Genomic DNA, 27486 nt, shown 5'->3' with positions numbered 1-27486 from the left:
GGAGGCCAGGAAAGGCTAGGAAACTAGGACGGAAATTTTATTGTAGTTATTTTTTTATTGAAACTTTGTTTTTTTCCAGTTTTACTGAGATGTCATTGTCATAAAACATTGTTTAAGTTTAAGATGTACAGTGTAATGATTTTATATATGTATATATTGCAAAATGATTACCACAATAAGGTTTTAACACATCCATCACCTCACATAGTGACAGCTATCTGTGTGTGTGTGGTGAGAACTTTAAAAATGGACTCTCTTGGGGGCTTCCCTGGTGGCGCAGTGGTTAAGAATCTGCCTGCCAATGCAGGGGACATGGGTTTGAGCCCTGGTCTGGGAAGATCCCACATGCCACAGAGCAACTAAGCCCGTGTGCCACAACTACTGAGCCTGCCCTCTAGATCCTGTGAGCCACAACTACTGAACCCATGTGCCACAACTACTGAAGCCCACGCGACTAAAGCCCATGCTCTGCAACAAGAGAAGCCACCGCAATGAGAAGCCTGAGCACCGCAAGGAAGGGTAGCCCCCGCTCAATGCGACTGAGAAAGCCTGTGCGCAGCAACAAAGACCCAACGCAGCCATAAACAAATGAATAAATAAATAAATATCCTTAAAAAAGAAAAAAAAAAAATATATATATATATACTGTCTGAGCAACGTTCAAATATACGGTATTGTTAACTATAGTCACCATGTTGTATGTTATATCCCTGAACTTATTCATCTTATAACTGGAAGTTTCTACCCTGTAACCACCTTTACTTGTTTCTCTCACCCCCTACTCCCCAACCCATGGCAACCACTGATCTATTCTCTGTATCTATGAGGTATTTTTTGGTTTTTTTTTTTTTTAGATTACATATATAAGTGAGATCATACAGTATTTGTCTTTCTCTTTCTGACTTACTGAACTTAGTGTGATTGCCCTCAAGGGTCATCCATGTTATTACAAGCAGCAGGATTTCCTTCTTTTTTATAGCTGAATAATATCCATTCCATATGTACCGTATTTTCTTTATCCATTCATTGGTCAGTGGACACTTAGGTTGTTTCCATGTCTTGGCTGTTGTAAATAATGCTGCAATGAACATGCGGGTACAGATACCTCTTCCAGACAGTGATTTCATTTCCTTTGGATATTATATACCCAGAAGTGGAGTTGCTGGATCATGTGGTAGTTCTTTTCTTGAGGAACCTCCACACTGCTTTCCATAGTGGCTGTACCAATTTACATTCCCACCAACAATGTACAAGAGTTTCTCTCACTAGGAAGCTAGGAAAGGCTAGGAGATTAGGGTGGCAATTTTAAATAGAGTAGCCTGGGAATATCTCACCGTGAAGGTGACATTGAGCTGATACCGGGGTAAAGAATATTCCAGCAGAGGGAACTACAAATGCAAAGGCCCTGAGGAGGAAGTGCTCACATGTGTTCAAGGAGCAGCCAGGGGACGAAGAGGCCGAGGCAGAGTGAGCCAGAGGGAGAGAGGTACAGGGTGGGATCAGAGAGGCCTCAGGGGCCCAAATCCACTGAAGAGGGCCTTAAGCCACAGTGAGGACACAGTATTTATTCTGAGTGCAATAGAAAGCATTGGAGGATGCTGAGCCGGGACTCCTAGGGATCTGATTAACATTTTAGTGGGATCACTCAGTCTGCGATATAAAGAATAAAGAAGTTGGGGGCACACCATTAATTACCAGTGTTCCAGTGTGGGCTTATCAGAGCAATCTTAGTTGCTCTGTGTCACAGAAGAAATAAATATACACAGAAACATCTGCACCTCCACCTTGTTAACAAGACGCTCTTCCTCTCTTGGGCTTTAGCTTGATGAAGCCAAGGTTTGATGAAAACTGCATTTTGGAAATAAAAGAGCTCAGACGTGGTCTCAGAGAGCAAAAGCCTGGTGGTAAGGTTGGTAGTTTCCTTGCACACAAAGAAAATAAAACCAGGGGAAACCTTGCAGGACTGCATCTGATGCTCACGTCCAGCCCAGCCGGGAGACCTATGCTTTACTCTTCCCGTCCCCTCCATACTCTTAGTTTGAGATCAGCACCTGAAAACTGGATGTCAAGGAAAGGAACATATGCTTACTTATTTTATTCTCAATCACAGTGAAGCCTGGACGAAATTTTCAGAAATATTAAGGTCTACCAACAACTACGAAAATAGACACTTTCATTGTCAACATATATACAGGTTAAATATATGACTTGAACCATTTATTATTTTTAGAGATTTACTGCAAGTATGGACCTCACTTTGCCACTGCAGGCTTTGCCTTTAACTCCCAACACTGTGGCCCCCTGTTAGGACCCATTTGAGAACCTTTGTTAACAGATTTTCAGCCATAAAAGAGAATGAAATAATGCCATTTGCAGCAACATGGATGGCACTAGAGGTTATCATACTAAGTGAAGTAAGTCTCAAAGAGAAAGACAAATACCATATGATGTCACTTATAAGTGGAATCTAAAAAGTGACACAAATGAACCTATCTATGAAACAGAAACAGAACCATGGACATAGAGAACAGACTTGTGGTTGCCAAGGGGGAGGGTATTGGGGGAGGGATGGAGAATGGGAGGTTGGGGTTAGCAGATGTAAGCTTTTATGTATAGAATGGATAAACAACAAGGTCTTACTGTATAGAACAGGGAACTATATTCAGTATTCTATGATAAACCATAATGGAAAAGTATTTTAAAAAAGAATGTATATATGTATAATTGAATCACTTTGCTGTATAGCAGAAATTAACACATCGTAAATCAACTATACTTCAATAAAAATAAATTTTAAAAAGAAATAATCTATAAACCTCAAGTAAAACAATTCTGAGTTTGAACTTTTTAAATTTTAGATCGAATCTTTTAGAAAAATCAGCCTTTTGCCATCTCGTTTGGCAAAAACCTACTAATTAAGTCCAGCTTGTTCCTTCTGGCCTCCAGTCCAAACATCAAACTCACACCGTCATTTTCATCTTGAATCTCTTTATTGGCCTCTGTGACTTGAGAGTGTCATGGACATGTCAGAAACAAATGTTGTGTGTTCCCTGAGATCATCTGATATTTTTACTCATAAATAGGCATATGCCTTTACCCTTTGTGCCAGGCTTATGTTTATAAAAACCATCTGTGAAAACAAAGGGTGAAATTACATTCTCCATGCAAATATATGTATTATGCAAGATAACATGCACACTGTCACTTACATCTATAATCCACTAATGTGCTAAATACCGTGCCCTCTCACGGTGTCCTATTCAAATCTGAGATGCAGTTTTGGGATTGATTGGAAAAAAATCGTCATTTATGCATATCACTGTAAAATGCATTTTTCTACAGTCTCATCTCTATAGATAATCTAAACAAAGTAAATATTAAAATGGGGAATTGGAAGAAGCAGTATTTATTTTCTTTACTCCAGAGAAGGTATTTGATCTTGCAGGAAAACCTTGAATGTTAAATATCACTGGCGTTTATTAGAAACAGGTTTCATAGCCTCGTGGTATTGATAACAATGGTAAAATACTTATTAGAGAAAGAAAAAATATTTTTGAAATCATTTTCCAACTCTGCTTACACTTCATTAAGCTTGAGGGCAAACCATCCCCCTCGTCCTGAGTGGTAAATCACCAAAATGGATTCCATCATACAGCCAACAGCATGGGCTACCATATACACAGAAGAGTCAGGTATAGGAGAATAAACAGCACTGTCATTGTGTCTCAAGTACAGGTACCAAGCTAGACCCAGTGGCTGGAGGCCTGAGGTCAGGACTGTTTCTGCCCATTCTATTCCGCCGGAGCCCCACCCAGGTTGCTGGAATCTCCATGCCTTCCATGTTCCTAGCAGGAAATTGTTCTTTCTCCTCGGTGAGGAATATCTAGAGAAAAATCAACAGTCTCTACTCTCTCCCCGGATGTTATCACACTGGAATGATGGAGTGGAGTGGAGACGGCAACTAAGTTGTAAAAGCAGCTCAAACCATAAGAGCAATCTGGCTCCAGCACCTGTCACCTCATTGATTGCCAAGGCTGATTCTGGTGGTTTGGCTGACCAGCCCTCAGTTCCCTCTCTCTTGCATCTCCCCCTGTAGGTTCTTCCCAAGGCAGTGTGCTCAGGAACAATCTGGATGGAAAGTCTCCCTCAAAGAAAAGGGGTAATAATAGTAAAAATAACAATAGCTGCTAAGTATATGGAATGTGCTAGCTGCCAGGCAGTGTGCTAAATGCTTTCCAAATATTATATAGGGCCTTATAATTGCCCTAGAACTAGATACTGTAATCATCCTTATCAGCGAATGGGGGCTTAGAACGGTACAGTAACTGCCCAAGAGCATGCAACTAGAAGGTGGCAGAACCAAGATATGAAATTTAGACCACGTTTTCTAATTCCCAAGTGAATGTCTTTGGAATATTTTTGGTATCTCCCCATCTCCCAATGGGAAGATCTCTGTTGTCAATGCACTATTGTTAATACACAGCAACGGAAGCAGCTCTCAGAGGCTCCTGACGTGAATAGAGCCTTCCAGGGTCCCCTCCAGCGTTCAGCAGCTGCTCGTTCTCTCCAGGGTCTTCCCCGTGGGAGCTCTTCACAGATGCTCTGATAATGGGACCTCTGTTGATCGGGGCTTCCCGCAGCGGCTCCACTGGAGTCCTCAAGTGTCTCACCTTCATCAGGCTCCACACTGGGGGTCAATGTTGAGTGTAAGGTCCTGATGGCCAGGTGACATGACATGAGCTGTTCACCCAGGAGAATAGCAGGACCATGGCTCAGGAGAGAGTCCACATCGTGGGCAAGAAGAGATGCCAAATGTGTAAGCCAGAGAAGCAGGGTCTAGCATCAGAACAAAAAAATGAGAAATGATCCTAAGCGGACAGATGATTACAGGTCAGTAGACACAAAGTGTGGGAGCAGTGGAGGAGGCTGAATGGAAGGTGGATCACGGCAGGTAGTCCAGTAATTCTACTGATTTGGAACAGTGGAGAGAGCTGGGGAGCAGTTTGGTTGGTTGGTCAGTTTGCTTGTTTTCTCTTTGGTTTTTACAGGGTCCTGAGTGGAGTGAATGGTCCTGAGTAGTGCTAGATGCACACAGCCTTCAGTAGTTCTAATTGCAACAGGCTGGCGGGGCCATTGCTCTTTACCGCCCCCCACTGGGGACCATGCACAGTTGCATTGCTGCTTTTCCACTAATGCCTTCTTGGTAAAAGCCAGCTCTGTCAGGGAACATGTACATCATTGAACTGCATTAAGGACAGCAAACATGTGGGACAATGGAGCATCTCGCTTAGTTGCATTTGCTAAGACCTTCTGCAGACTCATCATCCCTCCTTATTCCAAATTCTGAAACTCTGTAAGGAAACCCAGCAAAGGGGTTTCAACAGAGACTCTTTTGCACCTTACTGTTGTATTCAAAACTGGAAAAACAGAGGATTTGGAAAATTCCAAAATTTGGGGTCATATAAAGACCAAGTCCCAGAATTAGCCTTGGCAAACCTGATCCATAAATTGTTCAGAATGTTAACATTTGAAGTTCTATCCTGGTGAGGAAGCTAAGAGATGTTTCCCTATTTTTATAATGAATAAGGGGAGGCTTTGCAATAGAGACAGAAACACAGGGGCCATTCTCCCAGGCTCTGGAATCAGACAGTTTGAGTTTAAAACCCACTTACAAACTGTATGGCCTTGAACATGTGACTTAACATAGAGCCACTTCTTTATGACTCAGATTCCTCATTGGTCAAATAGAAAATATAGTGGCTACTTCAAAGGGTTATTGTGGGGATTCAATGAGATAACGTACATAAAGCACACAGCACAATTCCTAGCGCTTGGAGTGTTCCAAATGCTTTATTATCATTATTATCATCATTATGATTAATTATTCTCACCATCATCATTAGACTCAGACATTCTTACTCTCCCCAAATCTATACTTACTTTCCCAAACTTCTGCTAAGCTTATACTTGGGCTTCATCTAATTGGCAGTGAGTCAAAAGAGGATTCATTATATCAAACTGTTTGCCAAAGAATGTTTTTGGCAAATTCACAACTGATCTCTTTGGTACCAACATCTAAGGTTAGGGTTAGCCCTCATCATCTTCTTGTCTTATTAATAATACCATGACATTGACTGTTTATAAAGTTATGTTTCAAAAATGAGCAGCTTATTTGAATCCATCCATATTTTCAGGCTAAATAAAGTCTCAGTTAATTTACTGTCCACTGAATGAAGTACTGCCTTGATGTGTTCCCAACCTAATCTCTCCCAAGAGGAGATCCTTAGTTCTAATATTTGAACAAAAGAGTTCATTTTTTTAAGTAAGCGTAAATGTCTAATAACAAATCAGTGACCATTTTTTAGATCATTCTCAATCTGTTTGTAAAGCTAATACTAATATTTCTTAGGCTAATATATTTTCATCAATATTTGGTAATCACTTCCTGTAAATTTTGAGGTTTTATTTTTTGGATAATATTTAAGAGGTTGTTTTCATGAGTCTTTAAGAAATAGATAGTTTTGGCCTTTATTTACAATAGATTTTCCTCAAGAAAATGATCTCCATCCAGTGGTCAAATTGTTATATTACAACCTGCAAAGAAAAGTATCAAAGCCCATATACTCCCATATCAAGCATTTTATGACCTACTAATAAATGTTTGGTTTTAATAGGTAATACTACCACAAAAAATGTTAAATATTTTAAGATACTTATCATTATTTGTTCCAAAACTGATAGTGGAGAATTTTTTTTGTTAAGTCAAGACTTGCTTAATTTAATTGGAAAGATTATAATAATAAAAAAATGCAAATTTCTGATTTGGGGGTAATATTGGTATTTCCTCAATTGAACTGAGAGAAACTAAGCCAAAAATCGTACTCCTATATCTCCTATATTTCTGTTTCTGCATAGCATGAAAAGGATACCATATTTTATTTTTTAAAACAGTAAGAACATTTTGATATTGAAGGAGAATCAACATAAACATTTTTTATGTGTTCACATTAAGACCTCCTCATGCTGAAGAGCGGCCATGACTATCTCCTTAGAGCAGAAATCACCCCTATCCTCTCCCTATGCAGAGGTCTTTTATGTGTTTCAACTGTATACTGAATGCCTTCAAAAGCCCTCTTTAAATACTACTTTTCCATGAAGATTTCTCAGATATCCCAGCTTGGATTAATGTCATCTCCTTTATTTTTGTACCTCAGTGTGCTTATGGTAGGTACTTAATAAATGCTTATTGAGTTAAGCATATCCAAGAGAGCCTGCCAGAGATCCTGAATAAGTCTCTTTAATGATTAGAGATCCCTTCCCTTTGGCCTTCCTCAGGATTGTTAAAGTCCCAGATGCATGAAGTGTCTGTCCGCACGAAACAGATGTCCCTGTTTGGGTGTCACAGTTGCTAACACACTTTTGTGGTTTACAGGATTATGCATTACAGCTGGGAGAACTTCAGGAATAGTAGATAATTAAATCCAGGTAGCTCAGTAACTTTGGTCAATTAACCTTTCTAGGAGCTGGTATCCTTGTCTGTAAAATGAATCTGTTCAAGTAGATAATCTCTCAATGTCCTTTAAGGACCAAATGAATATATCTGTAAAGTGACAAAATTCTAAGAAAATTTTAAATTGAAAAACATGTTTATGACTGGCTAAGCTAGATTATGAGTTTTTCCTTTTCTTTTCTACTAGACAGATTGATTTGGAGTCAATGTTCTACTTTGGTCATAGATTCATAGGTGATTCATGAAACATCAAGCCCCTGGATAATTCTTCCAGTTTGGCCTCCAACCTTTGGGTCATAACACTATTTATTAATAACTCCAGTAGAAAAAGTAAAAGAATATTTTAAAATTAGCTAGTTAATAGTTTGGATAAAGGTTCTAATGGGGAAAATGTTAACAACTGAACTTGAATTCATTTGTTTACTTATTCATTCAACAAGTTTTTAAACCACATACTTGCTGAACTCTCCTGAGCTATCACCCTCCTCTTATAAGAACACATGAGAGTTGACTTTATTTTACTACTGGTTGATGCTAGACTAGAAAAGCTCTTTGTAGAAAGCTTATCTAGATTATAAAGACTGTGATGTTAAGAATGGCATGTATGGTTCTTTTTTTCCCCCAGACTCTAAAACCTGTATTGCCAAGCATCATGCCTTTCATTCATTTGATCATTAATTCAAACCATTTAGTAAAAATTTTCTGAAGTGCCACCATGAAGTGTTTAGAACACCCAGAATCTCCATTCTCAGAGAGCTCACAGTCTAGGAATGGAGATCAAGTGGTAATTATTTCCAGCTCATTGTAAACGCTATCACTGGGGAGTGGGAAAGAGTCTTGGGAACACAGAGAAAGGGCATCTCATGAAGCTCTGGGGTATCAGGGCAGCATTTCAGATGAAGACTAAGTCCTCAAGGATAAATAACAATTAGGCAGGAGATTGGAGTGTTGAGAAATTGGGGAGCAAAAGGTTAGGTGGTGAGAGCCTGATACAAGTAGGTGGTGGTTCAATCTGAGGGGAGCGTGAAGTTCCCGAAGGAAGAGTGTTACATATCGAGGTTGGGAGAAGGGTTCATGTGAACCTTATCTTGAGGACAACAGTGAGCCACTGAAAGGTTTTGAACTGATGAATTACACAGTCAGGTTTACATTTTAAGAAGAATCATACAAGGTGGAAAATGGATTCAAGAGACTAATTTAAAGGCTCTTATAATAATGTAAGTGACAGTTGACGGAATCCTGAACTTAATATACTGGCAGTGGGGATGGAGGGAAGTGGCCACAATAGAAATTAGTGATTGGGTAGGTGTAGGTGGGAGTGGAGAAGCCCAGGTTTGGGGAATCAGGGATATTAGGCATGTAATGGACACTTGTTGAACTGAACCCAAATATTTAGTGAATTACTATGTAAAAGGAATTGTGTACTTAGGAGAGCTAGTCTTTGCAGAATGGCTCCCTTTAAACTGAAATTGAGTTCAGAGAGACCTATATATTTTGTAGTTGGTCAGTTAACAGAGGTACTCAAAGGTGTAGGAAGACAAGTATATGAAGTCAGTGTGTTTTTTTTCTTTTGTGTATTTTGGTATTACCATTTTTTTTGACAGCAGGAATCAGCTGTAAGTTTTCCTATTGTCAGTTCCTAAACTGAAGTCTCCCTTTACTAAACTATTAACATACAATTCACAGCAATGTCATTCTTTCTCCTTAATTGACAGCTTCGATGTGGACAATGGCACATCTTCTGGACGGAGTCCCTTGGATCCCATGACCAGCCCGGGATCTGGGCTAATTCTCCAAGCAAACTTTGTCCACAGTCAACGCCGGGAGTCCTTTCTGTATCGATCCGACAGCGATTATGACCTCTCACCAAAGTCTATGTCCCGGAACTCCTCCATTGCCAGTGACATGTAAGTGTGAGGGGGAGCAAAGAGAAGAGGGCGTGCTTAGAGAAAAATCAAGTAAATTTCCCTCTAGAGTTGATAAAACCAATGATATTTGTTCAACTGCATCATTCTCTAATTTAAAAAGGATGGTGGCTAAAATTATACAAGTTGAAGATAAATGGTAGATTGAATCTGTCACTCTTGTTAAGAAACATTTATTTTCCCAGAGAATACGTTGTCTGGGAAAAGAGAGAATTAAATTTGCAATGGAGACATTTACACTTAAAACTTTAGCTTATATTCATGTAGGACCTGAGTTTAGCTACCCAACCATGTGAATATTTTCGAATATTTTGACAGGCTTTAAACTCAGTTTGCAAGTCCCTGTGATATTAGCATGTATAGCCCTTTGAATGTATCTCCATTGACGTACTGTGCAGATGTTAGCCCTCGTTTGCCAGTTCATTTGAAATCTTTGTGAAGGTTTGCCTAAGTTAAACCATTTTTGGAATATTAATCACTGGAGGCAAGTACAGAAATCATTAGACAGACTTGAATATCATTTTAGACATGCCACAGCTTGGAAAGTAATTAAAACTGATAAGCAGATTCGCGGATCATGTACCATCATTAGCCCATTTTCTTGTGCTTACTGTAGTGTTCATTAGTTTCCTAGTTTCTGGAGGCTTCTAAATAGGATCTAACTCTCACTCAATACCTGCACTGTCATTGGTGGTCACTCTGCCTCTGTGTAGAGTTAATGTCTACTTTCCTCCTCTGCATCTAGGCATTTGTCTGATAACATCACCATCTTCTCATGACACCATCTCAAAAACTCAGCACAGGTTGCAGTACATCTTAGAGGAACTGTATGGGGTCCCCAAGGGTCTAGTGTGATTCTTGGTATTCTAACAGATCATCAAGGTATCTTAATAGGTCTCTATTGGATTTTAGAAATGAAATTATGCTTTACTCACTTCCCAACCTATGGCTCTTGGTTGCCATTTATGAATGGTTGTAAAATGACAACACTCTCTTCTCCCTAGGAATGAGCAACTAAAGTACAGTCACTTTGATTCAAATTCTGAATTATGAAATTCACATTGTGCAACTGTCTTTGTTTGAGAACTGCAGGAGATAGAAGAAAATTCTAAGACAGAGTTCTTGTCTCAGATAACTAATAATCTTATGAAATGACAGGTTTTAGATCAAATAATTAGTGAAAAAGACAGTATGTAAGCCCTAATTTCTGTCCTTGTGGTCTACAGGTAAAAGCATCTCATCACCTACCTCTATGCACAGGTCTCCACCATCTTTCAAAAACTATCCAATCTACTCTCCTTTTTTGTCTGTTGTGTTTTGGCAATAAAACTTCTCCATAATCACATCTCTGCCCATCCTTCCAACCCCACCCCAAGATCTACATCTATTCTCTATATTTCCTTATATGTTGTTGTTACCTTAATATTCTGAAATCTATCTTCGACTCATACTGACCTCTGAAAATCCATTAATTCAAGTAATGTTTGTTGGCCACCCGTAAAGCAGAAGTCGTGGTGCCAGTTATTAAAGGAAATACAAGGTGCATTTCATCTCCTAGCTGCCATCACTGTTGTGTGCTCTCTTCCCTACTGCTCACAGACCTCTTCTTCACCAGCTCCTCTTATCACCCCTTAACATATTTCCCCAAAGTATAGCCCCTGACCCTCTGGGCTCTGCTTTAGAAAACTCTTTTTTATATATGTTCGACTATCAGCCTTCATCAGATGACTTACTGCTCAGTATCTCTGGCCCTGCAACCTCAGTTGAGCTCCAGATCTATAGCCCCTAATTGCCTTCTGGAAGTTTAGACTTTCCTGTTCAACTGTTCCTTCACACTCACTAATTAATACATATTCATCATTAATTCATTGTATTGATGGCATCCACTCTCCTTCACTACAAAAAGACTTCCTTTTCCCTTTGGCTTTATTCCTATGTTATTTTTATCCCATTTTCTTAGGTTTGAAAATTAAGACATTTGTTTATTCATTCATACGTAATAAAAATACTTACTGAACAACTCTGGTGTGTTTAAAGCTCCCCGTCTGCATGGGGGTAGGGGGAGAGGCAGGGCAAAAGGGCTGACATTTTAGACCTTTGGAATAAAATCTGGTGAGCACCATCGTTGAGGCATTTATGAGAGAAAAGGAGAAGAGAAGGAGAGTTTGCCAGCCAGGGATGGTCAGGCGAAGGGGGCAACATTTAGATAATGTGGGGTGAGGGAAATCATGGCTCAATTAAGGAATGACTGGTTGGTGTGAGTAGGGAAATGTGGCAGGAGAAAAAGAAGGTTGGAATACAGTCTATGGGACCTCAGAGCCACAGGTTTTTAGCTGGGACCACGTGATCGCATTCTTGGTTTTATTGCTTCTGATTACTCTGTTGTTGAATGATTGCATAGAATGAAGTGATTACAGGGAAACAGATCATGTTGAAATTCATAGAAGCAAAGCAGGCTAAATATGATGGAGGCCCAGGTCAAGGGAGTGGGGGTAGGATGAGGTTAGTCCAGATGCAAGAAGCAATAGGCTTACAGAATGGTGTGTGTGTGTGTGTGCGTGCGCGCGTGTACATGTGTGTGCGTGCACGTGCACGTGTGCATGTTGGGAGACAGCCAGTGGGCAAGGAGAATCAGAGAGAATGTTGACGTCTTGACCCCGAACAAGTAAATGAATGGTGATGTTGACATGGGAACACAGGATAGAGTGGATGACATAATGACATAATGAATTTGGCTTTTACACGTTGAGGCCAGAACTCTAGGAGAAACAAGACAACAATTATAGGACAAGGACGGAGAGCAGAAACAACAGTGCAGAGGGTGAGGGGAAATTAGAAGAACCAATTAGCTTCTGTAATGACTAGGTTTGGGATGACCACTGGGAGAAGCATCTTAGTGGGGTAATAGAAGAATTAGTGAGGGGGTGAATTGAAAGTGGAGATATCAGCAAGTACAGGCATCTCTTTAAAAGGTTAGTAAGTTAAAGGGGAAAAGAAAAACTAAAGCTGCTTGAGGGAGAATTAGGTTCAAGGGAAATTTTTTTGAATTCAGAACACTTAAGCTGAGGGACGCAGAGGTTAAGTATGGAGTTGTAGCTGCTGATGAAAATATGATCATGAGCCTTAAGGGACTAACCCTGAAAAAGTAGTAGAGACAAGTACTGCATTCTTTAGAACAATAAAAAAAAGAAGTGAAAGGGGGAGACATAAATTTGGAGATAGATGGCTGAAATGTTTAGAGAATTGATGGCTTATGATCTCTACTTTTTCATGCAAGTAGAAAGTATTAAAAAAAAAAGAACGTATATATGTGGATAACTGAGTCACTTTGCTGTACAGAAGACATTGGCACAGCATTGTAAATCAACTACACTTCAATTAAAACAAAAAAGAAGAAAAAGAAAGTATAGCCGTCGATGACTAAAGGAAAGAGTGATGAGGCAGCTTGAGAACGGGGAAAAAGCTTAAAAGAGCCACACTGCAATTATAGAAAGAGAACAGAATAGGGGTGAGTAGAAAAGAAAAATGCTGAAAAGCCCTATAGATAATTATATATAATGTTGAATGGATGAATGACCAGGTTGAAAGTCATCTCCTCCAACTTCATCAAAGGTGAAATAACTGGGCTTTTGATAGAGGCCAGGGACAAACTCACGGTGACTTAGTAGACTCTGTTTTACATAGTTATGTATTCTACTGATATTTTCTACAATTATAGGAAATTGATTTTTGGATACCAGTGTGTATCCGTGCATTTTATGAAAAGGCTACAATATTTAACATCTAAATAGTGCTTTTCTTTCCAAAGTAAACTTACGAGGATGACCTCATTTTTCCCTGTACCTATTCAAGAGTTCCTTTATCTGACTGGACTCACGTAAGAGTGACAAATCTAATTAGACCGTGATGCAACTCTATATTTTGTTGAAAAATAATGTCTTGACATGTTCAGCTTTCTCATTCCCCCTGGGTATTTATATTGCAGCAATAAGGTTTTCCTTTGACACTAACTGACTCCTGAAAAGCATTCTTTCTACTAGGGAGATGAAATTTCTATGAGAAGCAAGGTGAATAGAATAAATAACTACCATTTCAGTCTTCAATCTGATACTACACATTCCATCTACAGATAAAGTGTTATCCTTTCTCTTCATTTGACTTCACATGTGGCCATATGTAAACCTCCATTTTCTTACCTAGTTCATGATAATGCTGGGAAGATTGTTCGGTGTCTATAATTCAACTGCACTTTATAGAGAATGACATTATTATATATTTTAATCACTTTTGATGATTTTATACTTAACTGTTCTACTTCAGCTTTCCTATTGAGAAAATCCCTTAGAAATTTCAAATACAAACAGTAGCAATGAAGGTTTGTGATTATCTATTTGAATGAAGTGTTTTGGAAAACCATTAAATGCTCTTTAAGTTGAAATATAATTGTTTAATTTGTTGGTAAAGAGAGAAGGAAGATAATTACCTCCTATAAGACAGGATGGCGTTATCTTATCTTCTATAAATAGATACTGATTAAATAGCTGAGGCACAAGAAGAAAATAAGACTAATAATGGTAGTAATAATAATCACAGCATACGTTGCATGTGTACATCACTCTTCATTCTTCTAAGTATTTCACATCTGTAATCTCATTTGATATTTTCCACAGTCCTATGCAGAGGGACATTATTATGCTGTTTTACAGATGAGAGACCCAAGGTCCTGAGAGCTTAAACTTCTTGAAAAACACAACACACATTTTGATCATTTCTACGAGAACATTATTTGCAAATGCCATAAAGTGCTGTGAACTATTGTGGCAAAACTGCTGAGAAACAGAAGTACCTGTTCACCAAATCCAATTGACCAAATGAATGACTTGGCACTATGAAAATTTAGTTTCCATTTATAGTTTAAGAATAAAAGAAGATACAAGCTCAAATTGGTTAGAGAAGTAATAAAGAAAATATGCAACTGACTCTTGGAAAATATGCAACTGACTGAAGTCTATAGAACTAGGCTAAACTCAGCATCTAAAAAGATTAGCTTATACAAGGCAGAAGAGAAGTTCCTGGCAGCCTCTGCTCAGAAGGCTGTCACATAGTTTTTTAAATGTAATCCCCAGTAGCAACTTAATTCTTAAGAATAATAAGAAATAGAAAAAAATTTAATGATTAGCATGAGTACAGTAAAGAAATAAATACATGAAAAGTAAACTTAAACTATCATTAAAAGTAAAAAAGTATTTTATAAGAGTAGAAACAACTAGATAACAGAAGGTTGCCCAAGTGCTGTCATGAAGAAACATGAAGAAAATTACAGAATAGATGGATAATTACATTAAATATGTGCAGTTTTTTTTCCCCTCTTAAATTCTTCAGAATGCATTTAAAACTATTTTCACTTCTGGATAACAGTTACTTCTGTTGCTGCACTTCATTCAATAATATGTTATTTGTATTTACAAATACATAGATACGAGTCCCTGGAAAAATTAACAGGAGAATTATCAGTAACAAAACAAATAGAATTTAATCATAAAACTATGAGTTTATTGAATACAAACTGCCTGTCAAACCACATCAGTTAAAAACACGTTTCAATTCATCTGGATAATGGACCTCTAGTCTCCATCTTCTGCTGAATAAACACTAACACAGAGAATCCAAAGATGATCCAAGTTGCTCTTTACTCATATCTACATACTGATACATACGGGGGAGGGCATGGAAGGGGCAATGAAGAGGAAGTGAGCAGACCCATTGTACCATAAAAAGCTGGGGCACACTTGGCAGTCTAGCTAATTAGTCCCCGTCACCATACAGAAGTATAGGACCTCATTTATCAAGGCTTTGGGGTGCCCCATGTGGGCATTCTTTCAGGTAGGAAACACTATCCCCCATCCCCAACTCAAATTTCTACCCTTTCTTTAGCAGTTAGGAAGTCCCTCACCACCTCTTGAGCCTTTGTGAGTTTTCAGTTGTAGCTCTTCCTGGCCTCTTCCTATGACTATGGGGTAGAAGGTGGTATTGCCTCTAGTCCTGAGTTTGAAAAAGGAAGAATAATTGCTTATATACCTATTCATCAATTCTATTACAGGTTACATTATTCTTCATTAGTCTTACTAAGGTATCTCCGAAAATAAAAATAAAAAGAAATGTTGCTCTACAAGGGTTCTAGTCCTCACTGGATCTACATGAAAAGTCTGTAACCCCACCTAACTATATTTTTAGATCTTATTAGCACTGATGAGCATCTGTCTCTTTTCTAACCTTGATCTGCCATTTGAAAGTCCTCTACCATCATGGAAACACAGAAATGTGCTGTGGTCAAATAATTCCTTCCTCAATTCCTGAGTTTTCCCAACTGGGGGAGTGTCCTCACCCCTCACTCAATGGTTTAAGAGTAATGAAACTAGGGCCAGGGCATGTGCTGAGGTACCCTGGACCACCACAGGGAACTCACACGGGTGCCAGAGGTATTTTAAATTTTCAAGGGAAACGCAGAAACATCTGTCAGTCACCTGGAGAACTAACAGCTTGAAACAGTTCCCAGTTTCAACTTTAGATATTCCTTTTCTTTCCATGACATCATATCTTTGCAAAACTGGGTTACTGACAATTGCTGTGATAAGAAGCAAGCACTGCACAAAAATCAGCGTGGACCAGGAAGTGAGGGAGGCAGAACATCCAAGCTCATTCCGGAGTGAGAAGTTGTGCAGGACTCAACGAGTGCTCAATTGTGGAGGCAAAACCTTATTAAATCGTTTGAACTAAATTCTTAAGAATTGTCACTGGTAGTTATTTCTTTTGGCCAGTGGGGTGCTGTAAAAAAACTACTGAGGTGCTAAGAGTATCATGAATTGAAAAAGTTTGAGAACCTCTGGATTAGGGTGTTTGTGTCCTTAGGATTGGAGCTAAATCAAATCTTTGTGTGAAGAGAAATTTTGTTAAGAGAAAGAAAAAACTCAGCAGATTTTTAAAGCCATGAACTTCCGGATGAGCTCTAGAATTGAGAATTTACCCTATCCTTAATTCTGTTAGGACCCCAGGTAGACAAATAATTCATTATTATCAAGAGCAATATCATTTTGGTAGTGAGCCAGATAAACTAGGATTTTTCTTCCACTCCTTGAGGGTTGGCAAGTTACTACTACTATTATTATTAAGTATTGATACAGACACTAAATTTACACTAGCCATTAAATGCCAAGAAGTCTATTGACAGAATATTCTAAGGTCATTGACTACTAGGGTACTACTACTAGTTGTGCTATCTTTTTTCATCTTTCTGTTGTTTTAAAAATTCCACTTCTCTGTTCAGTCCCTGGGGTCGTTTTATTTCTAGCTCAAAAAACAGGAGGTCCATAAATGGTAAAATAATACTTATAAATTAGGTAAACATGCTTATTCAATTTTTGAATTAAGGAATTAAAAATAGCAGCTGAATACACATTTTATATTTCTAATCTCATACTTTAAAAATCATAAAAAGGAAGCTCTAATATTCTGACATTTTGAATGACCATGTTTGTTAATGACACAAGGTAAAAATAGTCCATTTTAATGCATTACCACAGCATTTGTTTAGTATCATTGCGCTATGCTCCAGTCTTTTTTTTTTTTAATTTATTTTTAGCTGTGTTGTGTCTTCGTTTCTGTGCGAGGGCTTTCTCTAGTTGCGGCAAGCGGGGGCCACTCTTCATTGCGGTGCGCGGGCCTCTCACTATCGTGGCCTCTCTTGTTGCGGAGCACAGGCTCCAGACGCGCAGGCTCAGTAGCTGAGGCTCACGGGCCCAGTTGCTCCGCGGCATGTGGGATCTTCGCAGACCAGGGCTCGAACCCGTGTCCCCTGCATTGGCAGGCGGATTCTCAACCACTGTGCCACCAGGGAAGCCCTGCTCCAGTCTTTTAAAACAACAAATTATGTGTTCTAATATCCCTTGCTTATCACTGCCAAAGTGATATATCCTGAGGTCTTAGGGGACATGAAGAGATAAATATTAGTTATGAAAAGTTCTTAAGGCAGAGGGAAAAAGAAATTGAGATTGACAAAACTTACCAGTAATTCATTATTTTCATGCTCAGGTTACTAAAATGCTATTATGTCTCTAGGAGAGTTTGCCCTAATATTTAGCATCCAATTTTCTTTTCTGAATTTCCTTCATACCCAGTATGCTCCTCAGTGTTTGGACTCTAGTTTTAATTATGAAAAAAGAAAAAAAAAACAGAAAAATAGTCACCTGAGTGTTCCTCAACTCCTGTAACTTTAGGAAAAAAGGCACTGTGAAGATAAACTATTTAAACTTGTAAATGATTCACTATGCAGTTATGCTTTTACCTCAGACTTAATACTTTACACAGGGTAACATCTACTTTTTTTAAAAATGTGGGAGAATGGTAGCTTAATAATAAAAGTGATTACTCCATAATCTTATGAGATCAAATCCCTGCTAGAGAGCAAACTCATATCAACCTTGGTCAAGGAAGAGCTGGCTTATTATGCAGTGTATACAAAGAACATAATCTCTAAGAGCAAAGTATGAATAAAATTAACTATGCAACTAAAATTAGGAACATTTGAAAACCATCTTCAATGAAAAAAGCACAGTAACCTGCATAGCGCTCTCAGTGCAGTGTGACCCTAGATGAATGAACCAAGTTGAAAATTATGAGCTCTTCCTGCTTCTTGTAATGGACAAATGGCCATTACACAAGAGGATCTAGTTCTGTCAGTTATAGATACTGTGCCTGGGACTCTCACTTGCTTTTTTATCCCAACGCTCTTTCCTCCATGTACTAAAGAAGACTAAAGTCAAAACCATGTTCTAGTGTTATAAAATGAAAATTTTCTGAACTTTAAATCTTGATAGTGGGTGGTGGGAATGGAGCGGATGGTGATAGGTCAGGAGAAAGGAGAAAGCTGATTTCCAATGGAGGTAATCTGTGTCTTCTACCACATTCTAAATAAGTGTATTAATTGGCTGCATTTTTGAATGAGAGTGTCATGCTTTCACTCATTCAGCAAATATTGACAGTACCTACTCCATGTCTGGGTATCATTTGAAGACACCATAGACCCATGACAACAAGACAAAAATTGTGTTTGGATCATGCATTCCTGTCATTAAAAAAAAAAAAGTCTAGATACTTACCCAGATAGAAAAGGACATTTACCCAGTCAATATTGATATTCCTATGTAAACCCCTGTTTCCACTGACACATCAATCACTTTAGCTATTGATTTTGTTTGACAGTCTTAGATCCTTAGTGAATTTTTCTCAGTGTCTCCTGTACAGTTGTATGAGCCATATAAGGAAAAATAATCACACTACTGGAACATTTATGTGATGTGCTTCTTGAGATAAGATATACCAGGGATTGTTAGTAAATCATCCTCCCTAAATCCCTGTAAGATGAACATTTAAAGATATGCTATTACAAATATGAAGAAAGAGAGTCTTCAACCATGCCTGTGGTTTTTCTTCAGAAAAAGACAAGTTAAGAATATCAAACACTGGGCTTTGCTATCAGATTCTTGGCACTTTGTGGCATGGTTGAGGTGAGATTCACTGAAGAAATATCCCCAATTATTCCATCTGCCTATTGCGGTTTCTCTCAAGCTTTGTGTCAGCTTCCCATTCATTGTCTTGAGACTTCAGGGTTTTCTTAATCTTGGATGAAGAAAAATTTGTTGTCATTGACTACTGGATAGTTATGTCTATACATATATAAGACCTTAACTCCTACAACCTGTCAATGGAAGTAGAGGAGTTAAAAGCAGAAAAAGAGCTGCATGAGCTGTTTGTATATTTTGGAGATTAGTCCCTTGTCAGCAGCTTCGTTTGCAAACATTTTCTCCCATTCTGAGGGCTGTCTTTTTGTTTTGTTTATGGTTTCCTTTGCCGTGCAAAAGCTTTTAAGTTTAATTAGATCCCATTTGTTTATTTTTGTTTTAATTTTCATTACCCTGGGTGGTGGATCATAAAAGATCTTGCTGCGATGTATGTCAAAGAGTGTTCTGCCTCTCTTTTCCTCTAAGAGTTTTATAGTGCCCAGCCTTACATTTAGGTCTTTGATCCATTTTGAGTTTATTTTTGTGTATGGTGTTAGGGAGTGTTGTAATTTCATTCTTTTACATGTAGCTGTCCAGTTTTCCCAGCACCACTTGTTGAAGAGACTGTCTTTTCTCCATTGTATATTCTTGCCTCCTTTGTCATAGATTAGGTGACCATAGGTGCATGGGTTTATCTCTGGGCTTTCTATCCTGTTCCATTGATCTATATTTCTGTTTTTGTGCCAGTCCCATACTGTCCTGATTACTGTAGCTTTGTAGTATAGTCTGAAGTCAGAGAACGTGATTCCTCCAGCTCTGTTTTTCTTTCTCAAGACTGCTTTGGCTATTCAGGGTCTTTTGTGTTTCCATACAAATTGTAAAAATTTTTGTTGTAATTCTGTGAAAAATGCCACTGGTAATTTGATAGGGATTGCATTGAATCTGTAGATTGCTTTGGGAATATAGTCATTTTCACAAAAGTGATTCTTCCAATCCAAGAACATGGTATATCTCTCCATCTGTGCTGTCTTTGATTTCTTTCATCAGTATCTTATAGTTTTCTGAGTACAGGTTTTTGCCTCCTTAGGTAGGTTTATTCCTAGGTATTTTCCAAAAAAACCAAATAAGCCAATCAAAAAACGGGGGGAACATCTAAATAGACATTTCTCCAAAGAAGACATACAGATGGCCAATAAACACATGAAAAGATGCTCAACATCACTAATTATTGGGGAAATGCAAATCAAAACTACAATGAGATATCACCTCACACCAGTCAGAATGGCCATCATCAAAAAATCTACAAACAATAAATGCTAGAGAGGGTTTGGAGAAAAGGGAACCCTCCTACTCTGTTTGTGGGAATGTAAATTGGTACAGCCACTATGGAGAACAGTATGGAGGTTCCTCAAAAAACTAAAAATAGAACTACCATATGATCCAGCAATCCCACTCCTAGGCTTATACGTGGAGAAAACCATAATTCAAAAAGATACATGCACTCCAATGTTCATTGCAGCAGTATTTACAATAGCCAAGACATGGAAGCAACCTAAATGTCCGTCAACAGAGGAATAGATAAAGAAGACGTGGTACATATATGCAATGGAATATTACTCAGCCATAAAAAGGAACAAAATAGTGCCATTTGCAGAGACGTGGATAGACCTAGAGACTGTCATACAGAGTGAAGTAAGTCAGAAGGAGAAACATAAATATCGTGTAATATCGCTTATATGTGGAATCCAGAAAAATGGTACAGATAAACTTGTTTGCAAAGCAGAAATAGAGACACAGATGTAGACAACAAACTTATGGATACCGAGGGGGTGGGATGAATTGGGAGATTGGGATTGACATTTATACACTACTATGTATAAAATAGATAACTAACGAGAACCTACTGTGTAGCACAGGGAACTCAACTCAATGCTCTTTGGTGACCTAAATGGGAAGGAAGTCTAAAAAAAGAGGGGACATATGTATACGTATAACTGAATCACTTTGCTGTACAGCAGAAACTAACGCAACATTGTAAACCAACTGTACTCCGATAAAAATTAATTTTGGAAAAAGCAGAAAAAGAAAGGGCATCTGTTTACATCTCTGCAAATGTGGGAGTCTACACTGTGACAGAAAATCATTTAAGCAGTTCGGTGCATGATGTCGCCTGCCAGTAAATGTTAGGAATGACCCCAAGGCCAAGCCCTTTTAGCTCCTGGTTTTCCTTCCAGGGAGAACAGGGCATGCAGATCTCACGTTTCCGTGTCTCAACATTGAATCCTCCTTTGGGACTCAGAGAACTCCAGACTGAATTTGTTCTATCCACCAGGGCCAGTTTTGTTTGTTTGGCTGGTTATTTTTTGTTCCTCTGTTTGATTTTTGGATGTTTTGCCAGGAAAATCAGAAAACAAGCGTTATGATTTATGTGTTATCTAAAAGTCCCTGTGGTGATTTTTTTTAAAAAGTGCAATAAAACTTTCATTCAATCACTGTTATTTTCAATTATGAGTACATTTTCACAGAAGCTAAAAAAGAAGGCAGTTGGTAAAAACAACTCTTTTGCATCAAATCACGGAGTTAATTCCATGTGTTGACAGCACACTTTTGTTTTATGTCTTTTCATGCTCATTATTTATCTTCAATACGTTGAGTTTCCATTCATTTTTCCCACCTACTATAGAGATTAGGTAAAATTTCCTACGCGTTTCACTATTTCTTGGTGGTTTTTGTTTGTTTGTTTGTTTTTGTTTTACATTTGTTTAAAGGTAGCCCATCTTGTACTATATTTATCCAGGAAAGGAACCTGATGTTTCCCAGACAGACAGCTTGTCTATAACCCAGGACTCCAAACACCGAAGCACTTTGAAAGTGGTGAAAGGGTGTCTTAAGGGTTCATGAACAAACCTCGAAGACATCAGTTCAAGTTTGGGATATTTACAAGGTCCACCATGTTTTGCCCTTTGTGGCTCTGAGTTTCGGTACACTCTTTGGGAAGTGATGTATATAGAAAGGAATACATTCTTAAAATTGCCTGACGTCTGTATAATCTTTATAGCTGACGTAGAATTCTCCTCTAAAGTTTAACACTTGATCCTCAAAACAATCATGTAAGGAAACAATGGAAAACATTAACCCAGTTTCAGAAATCACAAAATTCTGCTCAAAAATGTGTCTTGCATGTGCACACACATGCACGCCATGAATTAGAATCCAAGTATCTTGACCCTGAACATAGTGATTTCGATCAGCAACTGCTGCTAGACTACACCTTTTGGCATTTGCTGGCAGGCACAGTAGCCTCTAGGTGAGAATATAATAAGCAAAGCAATTAAACTAAAATCTTTTTTTCCCTTTCATGGGTGGAGAATCTTGATGGCCATTTGGGCAAATCTTTCCACTTAGGGTCTTTGCCAAACAATCAAGTATTTTTGTTATGTTAATATATCAATGCTCTTTTGCCCCCAAGCTTAGAGTAGATTTTTTTTTTTCCCTTGTATAAAACATTGTCTTCCCTTGGAAAACTTAAAACTGAAGTTTTGTAAAGATTGCTCAAGAGCTGCACTGGTCAAGATGATAGCCACTACCACAGGTGACTTTCTCTTAATTTAAATTAATTAAAATTAAATAAAAGTGGCATTCAGTTCCTCACTTGCACTAGCCACATTTTCAGTGCTAAGTAGTAACGGTGGCTAGTGGATACTGTATTAGACAGCACAGAGAGAGAACATTTCCATCACAGCAAAAACTTTTGTTTGACCGTGATGTTCTAGAGTCTAGAATATGTACTTTTATGGGGCTTCAGAATGGTCTGAATCCATTTGTGCATGCAGAAGGCAGCGTGATGCAGTAGAAGCGAAACGGTATTTAAAGCCTGGGTTTAAATCCAGCTTCACTGCTCATTTTCATGCCTTGGGATTTCATGACTCACTAAGACTTCAAAAACCATCTGGGGGACTGACCCAGGGTTACTAAATGCTTACTTTGCCAGATAAATGACTTTATTTATTTAACAAGGAAATTCCCCTCGATATACACAATCATTTTATTTTCCAAAGGCATTTCACTAGAATTTTTTACAAAGGGAGTGGCACGTATTCTCAGAATAAAGGAGAGTTTTCCAAAGGAATACGGTTAGCTTTTTTTTTTAATATGACTTTTTAAAAAACCTTACTCCATGGTTCATGTTTATTCTCACCTTCACAGGGACCAATGAACATTCTCTTGGGCCAGTACCAGGTCTCAGCCTGGCATTTGGAAACCACTGAAGTCTGCTACTTGCCAAGGGCATGACCACCGATGAGTTACTTAAGTTCTCAGAAACCAGTTCCTTATCTTAGGATGGGAATATGAGCATCCATTTAATGCAGAGGCATCAGAATTAAATACCGTGTGTTAGTAGAGCAGGGTCTGGTAATAGTAGGCATGCAGAACACATACTGCCCTCACTCCTCTCCATTTGACCACACCCTTCCTTTTAATCTCCTGCATCATTTTACCTCATGCAGATCTTAAAAAATTGTTGTTCTAGCTACCCATAAATCTTTTCCCTGGGAACCCATCCTAGAGAACAACCAAGAAGGCAGAGCCGCTGACGTTAAGAACAGGCCTGTCAAATAAGATAAACTAGAAAGGAAGAAACTGTTCCTACAACAGAGTGAGGGCACTTGTGAAAGATTGCTGTGTACTCGGTCCTTTCCCTGTCCTCCTTCCCCCTCCCCCCCCCCCATGGAGGTCAGTCATCAAAGTTCCGTGACAACAATTTGTGACATCAACACGCCTAGAAGGACCGCTTTATTGTATTAGCTTTTATTAAACCAAATAAGTAGGCTTAGCAAGTGTCTCTCCACGTGCAGAACACTTTTAACTTCTTACAACTGGAAAATCTTTTGCTGAATAATTCTGAAAGCAGACGATCTTTCATGCCATCATTTAACTAACAAATTTGAGACCATTTATTGGCATCATGTACATTCTCTAACGAAGCCTAAATTTTTGTTTTATGACAAATAAAGACGAGATTACACTTCAGACTAGAGAATTTTTGCTTATGTTGCATTAGCTCCAATTTCATTTACTTTCTCATCAGTGCATGTGATATGAGCACACATGGGCCTAAAACTGAGGGTTTTATTTTTAGAATGTTTTTGGTCAAATATCAGGCCAAGGCCTTAATTCTTAAAAATGTGAATAAGAAGTGAGCAAATGATTTAAATTTCAGAAGACTAACTTCCAAGGTCACATCCCTTTCTAAAGTTATATGATATATTTTTGTCTTTTTAATTTTTTAAGACTTCAGACAGCATTTCTAGTTTCACAGCAAAATTAAGAGGAAGGTATAGAGATTTCCCATATACGTTCTGCCCCCATACCAGAGTGGTTCATCCGTTATAATTGATGAACTTGCGTTGACACATGATTTTTTTTTTAGATTTTTTTTTTTTTTTTGATGTGGACCATTTTTAAGATCTTTATTGAATTTGTTACAATATTGCTTCTGTTTTATGTTTTGGTTTTTTGGCTGCGAGGCATGAGGGATCCTAGCTCCCCGACCAGGGATCGAACCCGCATCCCCTGCATTGGAAGGCGAAGTCTTAACCACTGGACCACCAGGGAAGTCCCCACATGATATGTTTTTAATCTTAGGAAGTATACCTTAAAATGTAATATTCGCAGAGCAGATGGTCTTTGAAGGGTTTTTATATTGAGTAGTACAGGCAAAATAATATAGTAAATTTTCTCTATGCGGATAAGTATGGTGGTGGATACAGTACCTTTATCTCCCCCCCGACCCCATTTGAAATACAGAGGCAGAAAATCAAAATGCTTTCCCTAGAATGACACTCACATGCACACACAATATATACATAAATACATTTATATGTAGATGTTTACATATATATATGCACATAAATGCCATCTCCAGAGGCCTTTGTTACATATGATATGCATGTAATCTTGCTACACTCTGAATATGGACATATGATATTAAACTCTCAGCCAGAATTATCACCTCAGTAGGAAACCAAAAATTATTTTATTTCATTTTATTATTTTAGTTTAGGGTAGAAGGACATGAAAATCAGCAGGTGGGTAGAGATTGTTTTGATTTGTAAGTCATTTTAGTGTTTTTTTTGTTTTGATTTTTTTGCATTTATATGTTAACTCTTCCATTTGTTGTATTTATGGTACATATCATCTTTATGAAATGGAAAATGCCTAGAGATTAGGCGTTGTTTGGGATGTGCTTTTGGCATTGATAAATGCCATTACTGGTACAGAATTGCAGTGTTTTAGCACAGACCCACCAGAGTCACATTGCCTACCTTTGAATCCTGACCCCATCACGCCATGGGCACGGTGATTTTTTTTGTCCTTCTTGGGCCTTCCATTCCTCAGGTACAAAAAAAAATTTAATAGGAGATAATCAGTGAAATGTGCTTTGCACAGTTCCTGGCACAGAGTAACCATTTGATAAATATTGGTTATCATTATTTTATAAAAATTATAACTGTTTGAAAGTAATACCATTATTATTTATCAGTTTGTTGGATATTTGTACTCTGACTTTTTAAAATAATTATATTGAAAGCCCATTTAAGAAATAAAAAATACTGGGAACATATTAAAAGGGCCCCCAGAGCTGAAATCAACAAAACATTGAGTGACTTTCCTGGGCATCAGTGAAAGGGATGCCAGGATAAGTTACCACTCAAGTCTATTAGGAAATTACAATTCAAGGACAAAGAAAGCTGTTTCCTCATAAAGTTAAGAACTTGGATGACCTCAGTCACCTGTTTTTGTAGAATAAGTATTAGTTTATTTGTCTGTTAACACTGGGCAAAGGGCTGTAATTTGGTTTCTTCTTTTGGTGCTGATATGGAATATAAACACAAAGGTGATCTTCAAGTGAGGATAATCATTTCAACTTGATGACTGATAACTATAGTTAGCATTATCAAAAAACCATCAGAGTTGTGTATACAGACGTGCACAAATGGCTTGGAATTTGACACTGAAAAATTTCAAATTGGAAGATACTACTGTACACAATACTGAACTGCTTTAATTTTGATCTTATATTAATTTACATTATTTTTAGTTCTCAGTAAAATGTTGCTGGACATTCTTTCCAAAATGCAAGTTTCTGTAGTTGTGATTTTGACCACAGGACCAAGCTTTAAAGGGATTACTTGAATTCTAAGTGGCGGTAGCCTCAAAGAGGAAGATCACTTTCAGGTATGGCTGAGGTTGGCAGGTTGGCTTTGTGTTATAGGAACTTCAGTCCCTGGGGTTCCATAAGCAGAAGGACTAATTTTTTTTTACGTACAGTGGAGCTAGTTCTAAACTAAAAGGCCAAGCAATGCAGAGAAGCCGTATCCTCAGGTGAATCTGCTACCAGCGAAGCAGAGGTTTTCATTTGTTTTTTGTCTGTTTTAGTAGTATTTTGTCTACTAGAAGTCTATGGAAATCATAATACCTCCTTCAAAAGTAATTTTTAAAAGTTCATTATATTCTTAACTGTGACATTTACATTTTCTCAGAGCCCACATTATTTTTTTGGAAAAAACAAATCATTACAACAGTTATCTTTGGATGGCTCTTAAAGATTTTCTGTATTTCCCAAAGTTTCTACAGTTAATATGTGTTTTATATTCAGTATATGTATAAATGTTAGCTTTTACAGGATCAAGTACATTGTGTATGTATTTGTTTGTTTATTTTCTATGTCTGTACTTCTGTGAACCTGGGAGTAAAGAGTGGTGAGTAGGAAAGTTCCTCCTGTGGCTAATTCCTGGGTGTTGTCAAACAGGGCTCCCAGGAGCATTTTTATGCTTCTAAATGCATTTTTTATGTTGGGCTCCCAGTAGCATTTTTATGTGCATATTAAAAATAAGAACATACTTGTTCTCTAATGACCCTCTAATTTTAAAAGAGGTGGATCAAAGATGGTGATGAATGGGTGATAGTTTTGAGCCTAAGGGAAGAAAGACACCAGGATTTCAAAATACCACTCTCTGTATGTTTATCATTTCCCTAATCCTACTGACAAACTCCAGAGGAGAATGTCTTTCTGGTTTTATAGCCAGAGAGAGTGAAGCACAGAAGATCAAAAAGTTTGCACAACATTCAGGAAGTAAGCCTCAGACCATGGCCCCCCTTCAAAGCACTAGTTCATCCAGCCACCTACCATCCTGAAATCTGCAATGCGTGATATTCAGAAGCAGCAGATACTTTGTGGCCTCTAATGCTTTTCCCAGCTTCATAGGATTAGAAATCTTCTCTCCTTAAAGTATAAACTTTCTTGTAATTAACTGCTGGTTTGGTAATAAAGTATGGAAAGGCCCTTTTCCTTCTGGTTTGGTAATAATAAAGCGTGGAAAGGTCGTTGCCTCGTGTGTTTCAAACACAGTCTTGAAATGAACTAGGTTACAAAACTGTATTTCCAGGTGCTGCTGTTGGTTGAGCTTACTTTGCAAGAGGGCAAGGAGCT

At 38.2% G+C, this 27486-nt stretch overlaps 1 protein-coding gene across 15 annotated transcripts in view; it reads left to right on the top strand.

Moving 5' to 3' along the window:
• The window catches only part of PDE4D (phosphodiesterase 4D), a 1113076-nt gene that overhangs the window by 880362 nt on the left and 205228 nt on the right, over positions 1 to 27486 (top strand). For all 15 annotated transcript variants that reach the window (XR_009502317.1, XR_009502316.1, XR_009502315.1 and 12 more), the window contains one exon: positions 9226 to 9417. Coding sequence is in view for 12 of the 15 variants with exons in the window: in XM_059916412.1 (XP_059772395.1) it covers positions 9226 to 9417 (192 nt within the window). In the remaining 3 variants the exon portion in view is untranslated. The remainder of the gene's footprint in view (positions 1 to 9225; positions 9418 to 27486) is intronic.

This window comes from Balaenoptera ricei, chromosome 3 (genome assembly GCF_028023285.1).
Source record: "Balaenoptera ricei isolate mBalRic1 chromosome 3, mBalRic1.hap2, whole genome shotgun sequence".
Classification (NCBI taxonomy): Eukaryota; Metazoa; Chordata; class Mammalia; order Artiodactyla; family Balaenopteridae; genus Balaenoptera; species Balaenoptera ricei.
The sequence above is the reverse complement of the archived record's forward strand: the minus strand, read 5'-3'. Positions and strand labels throughout refer to the sequence as shown.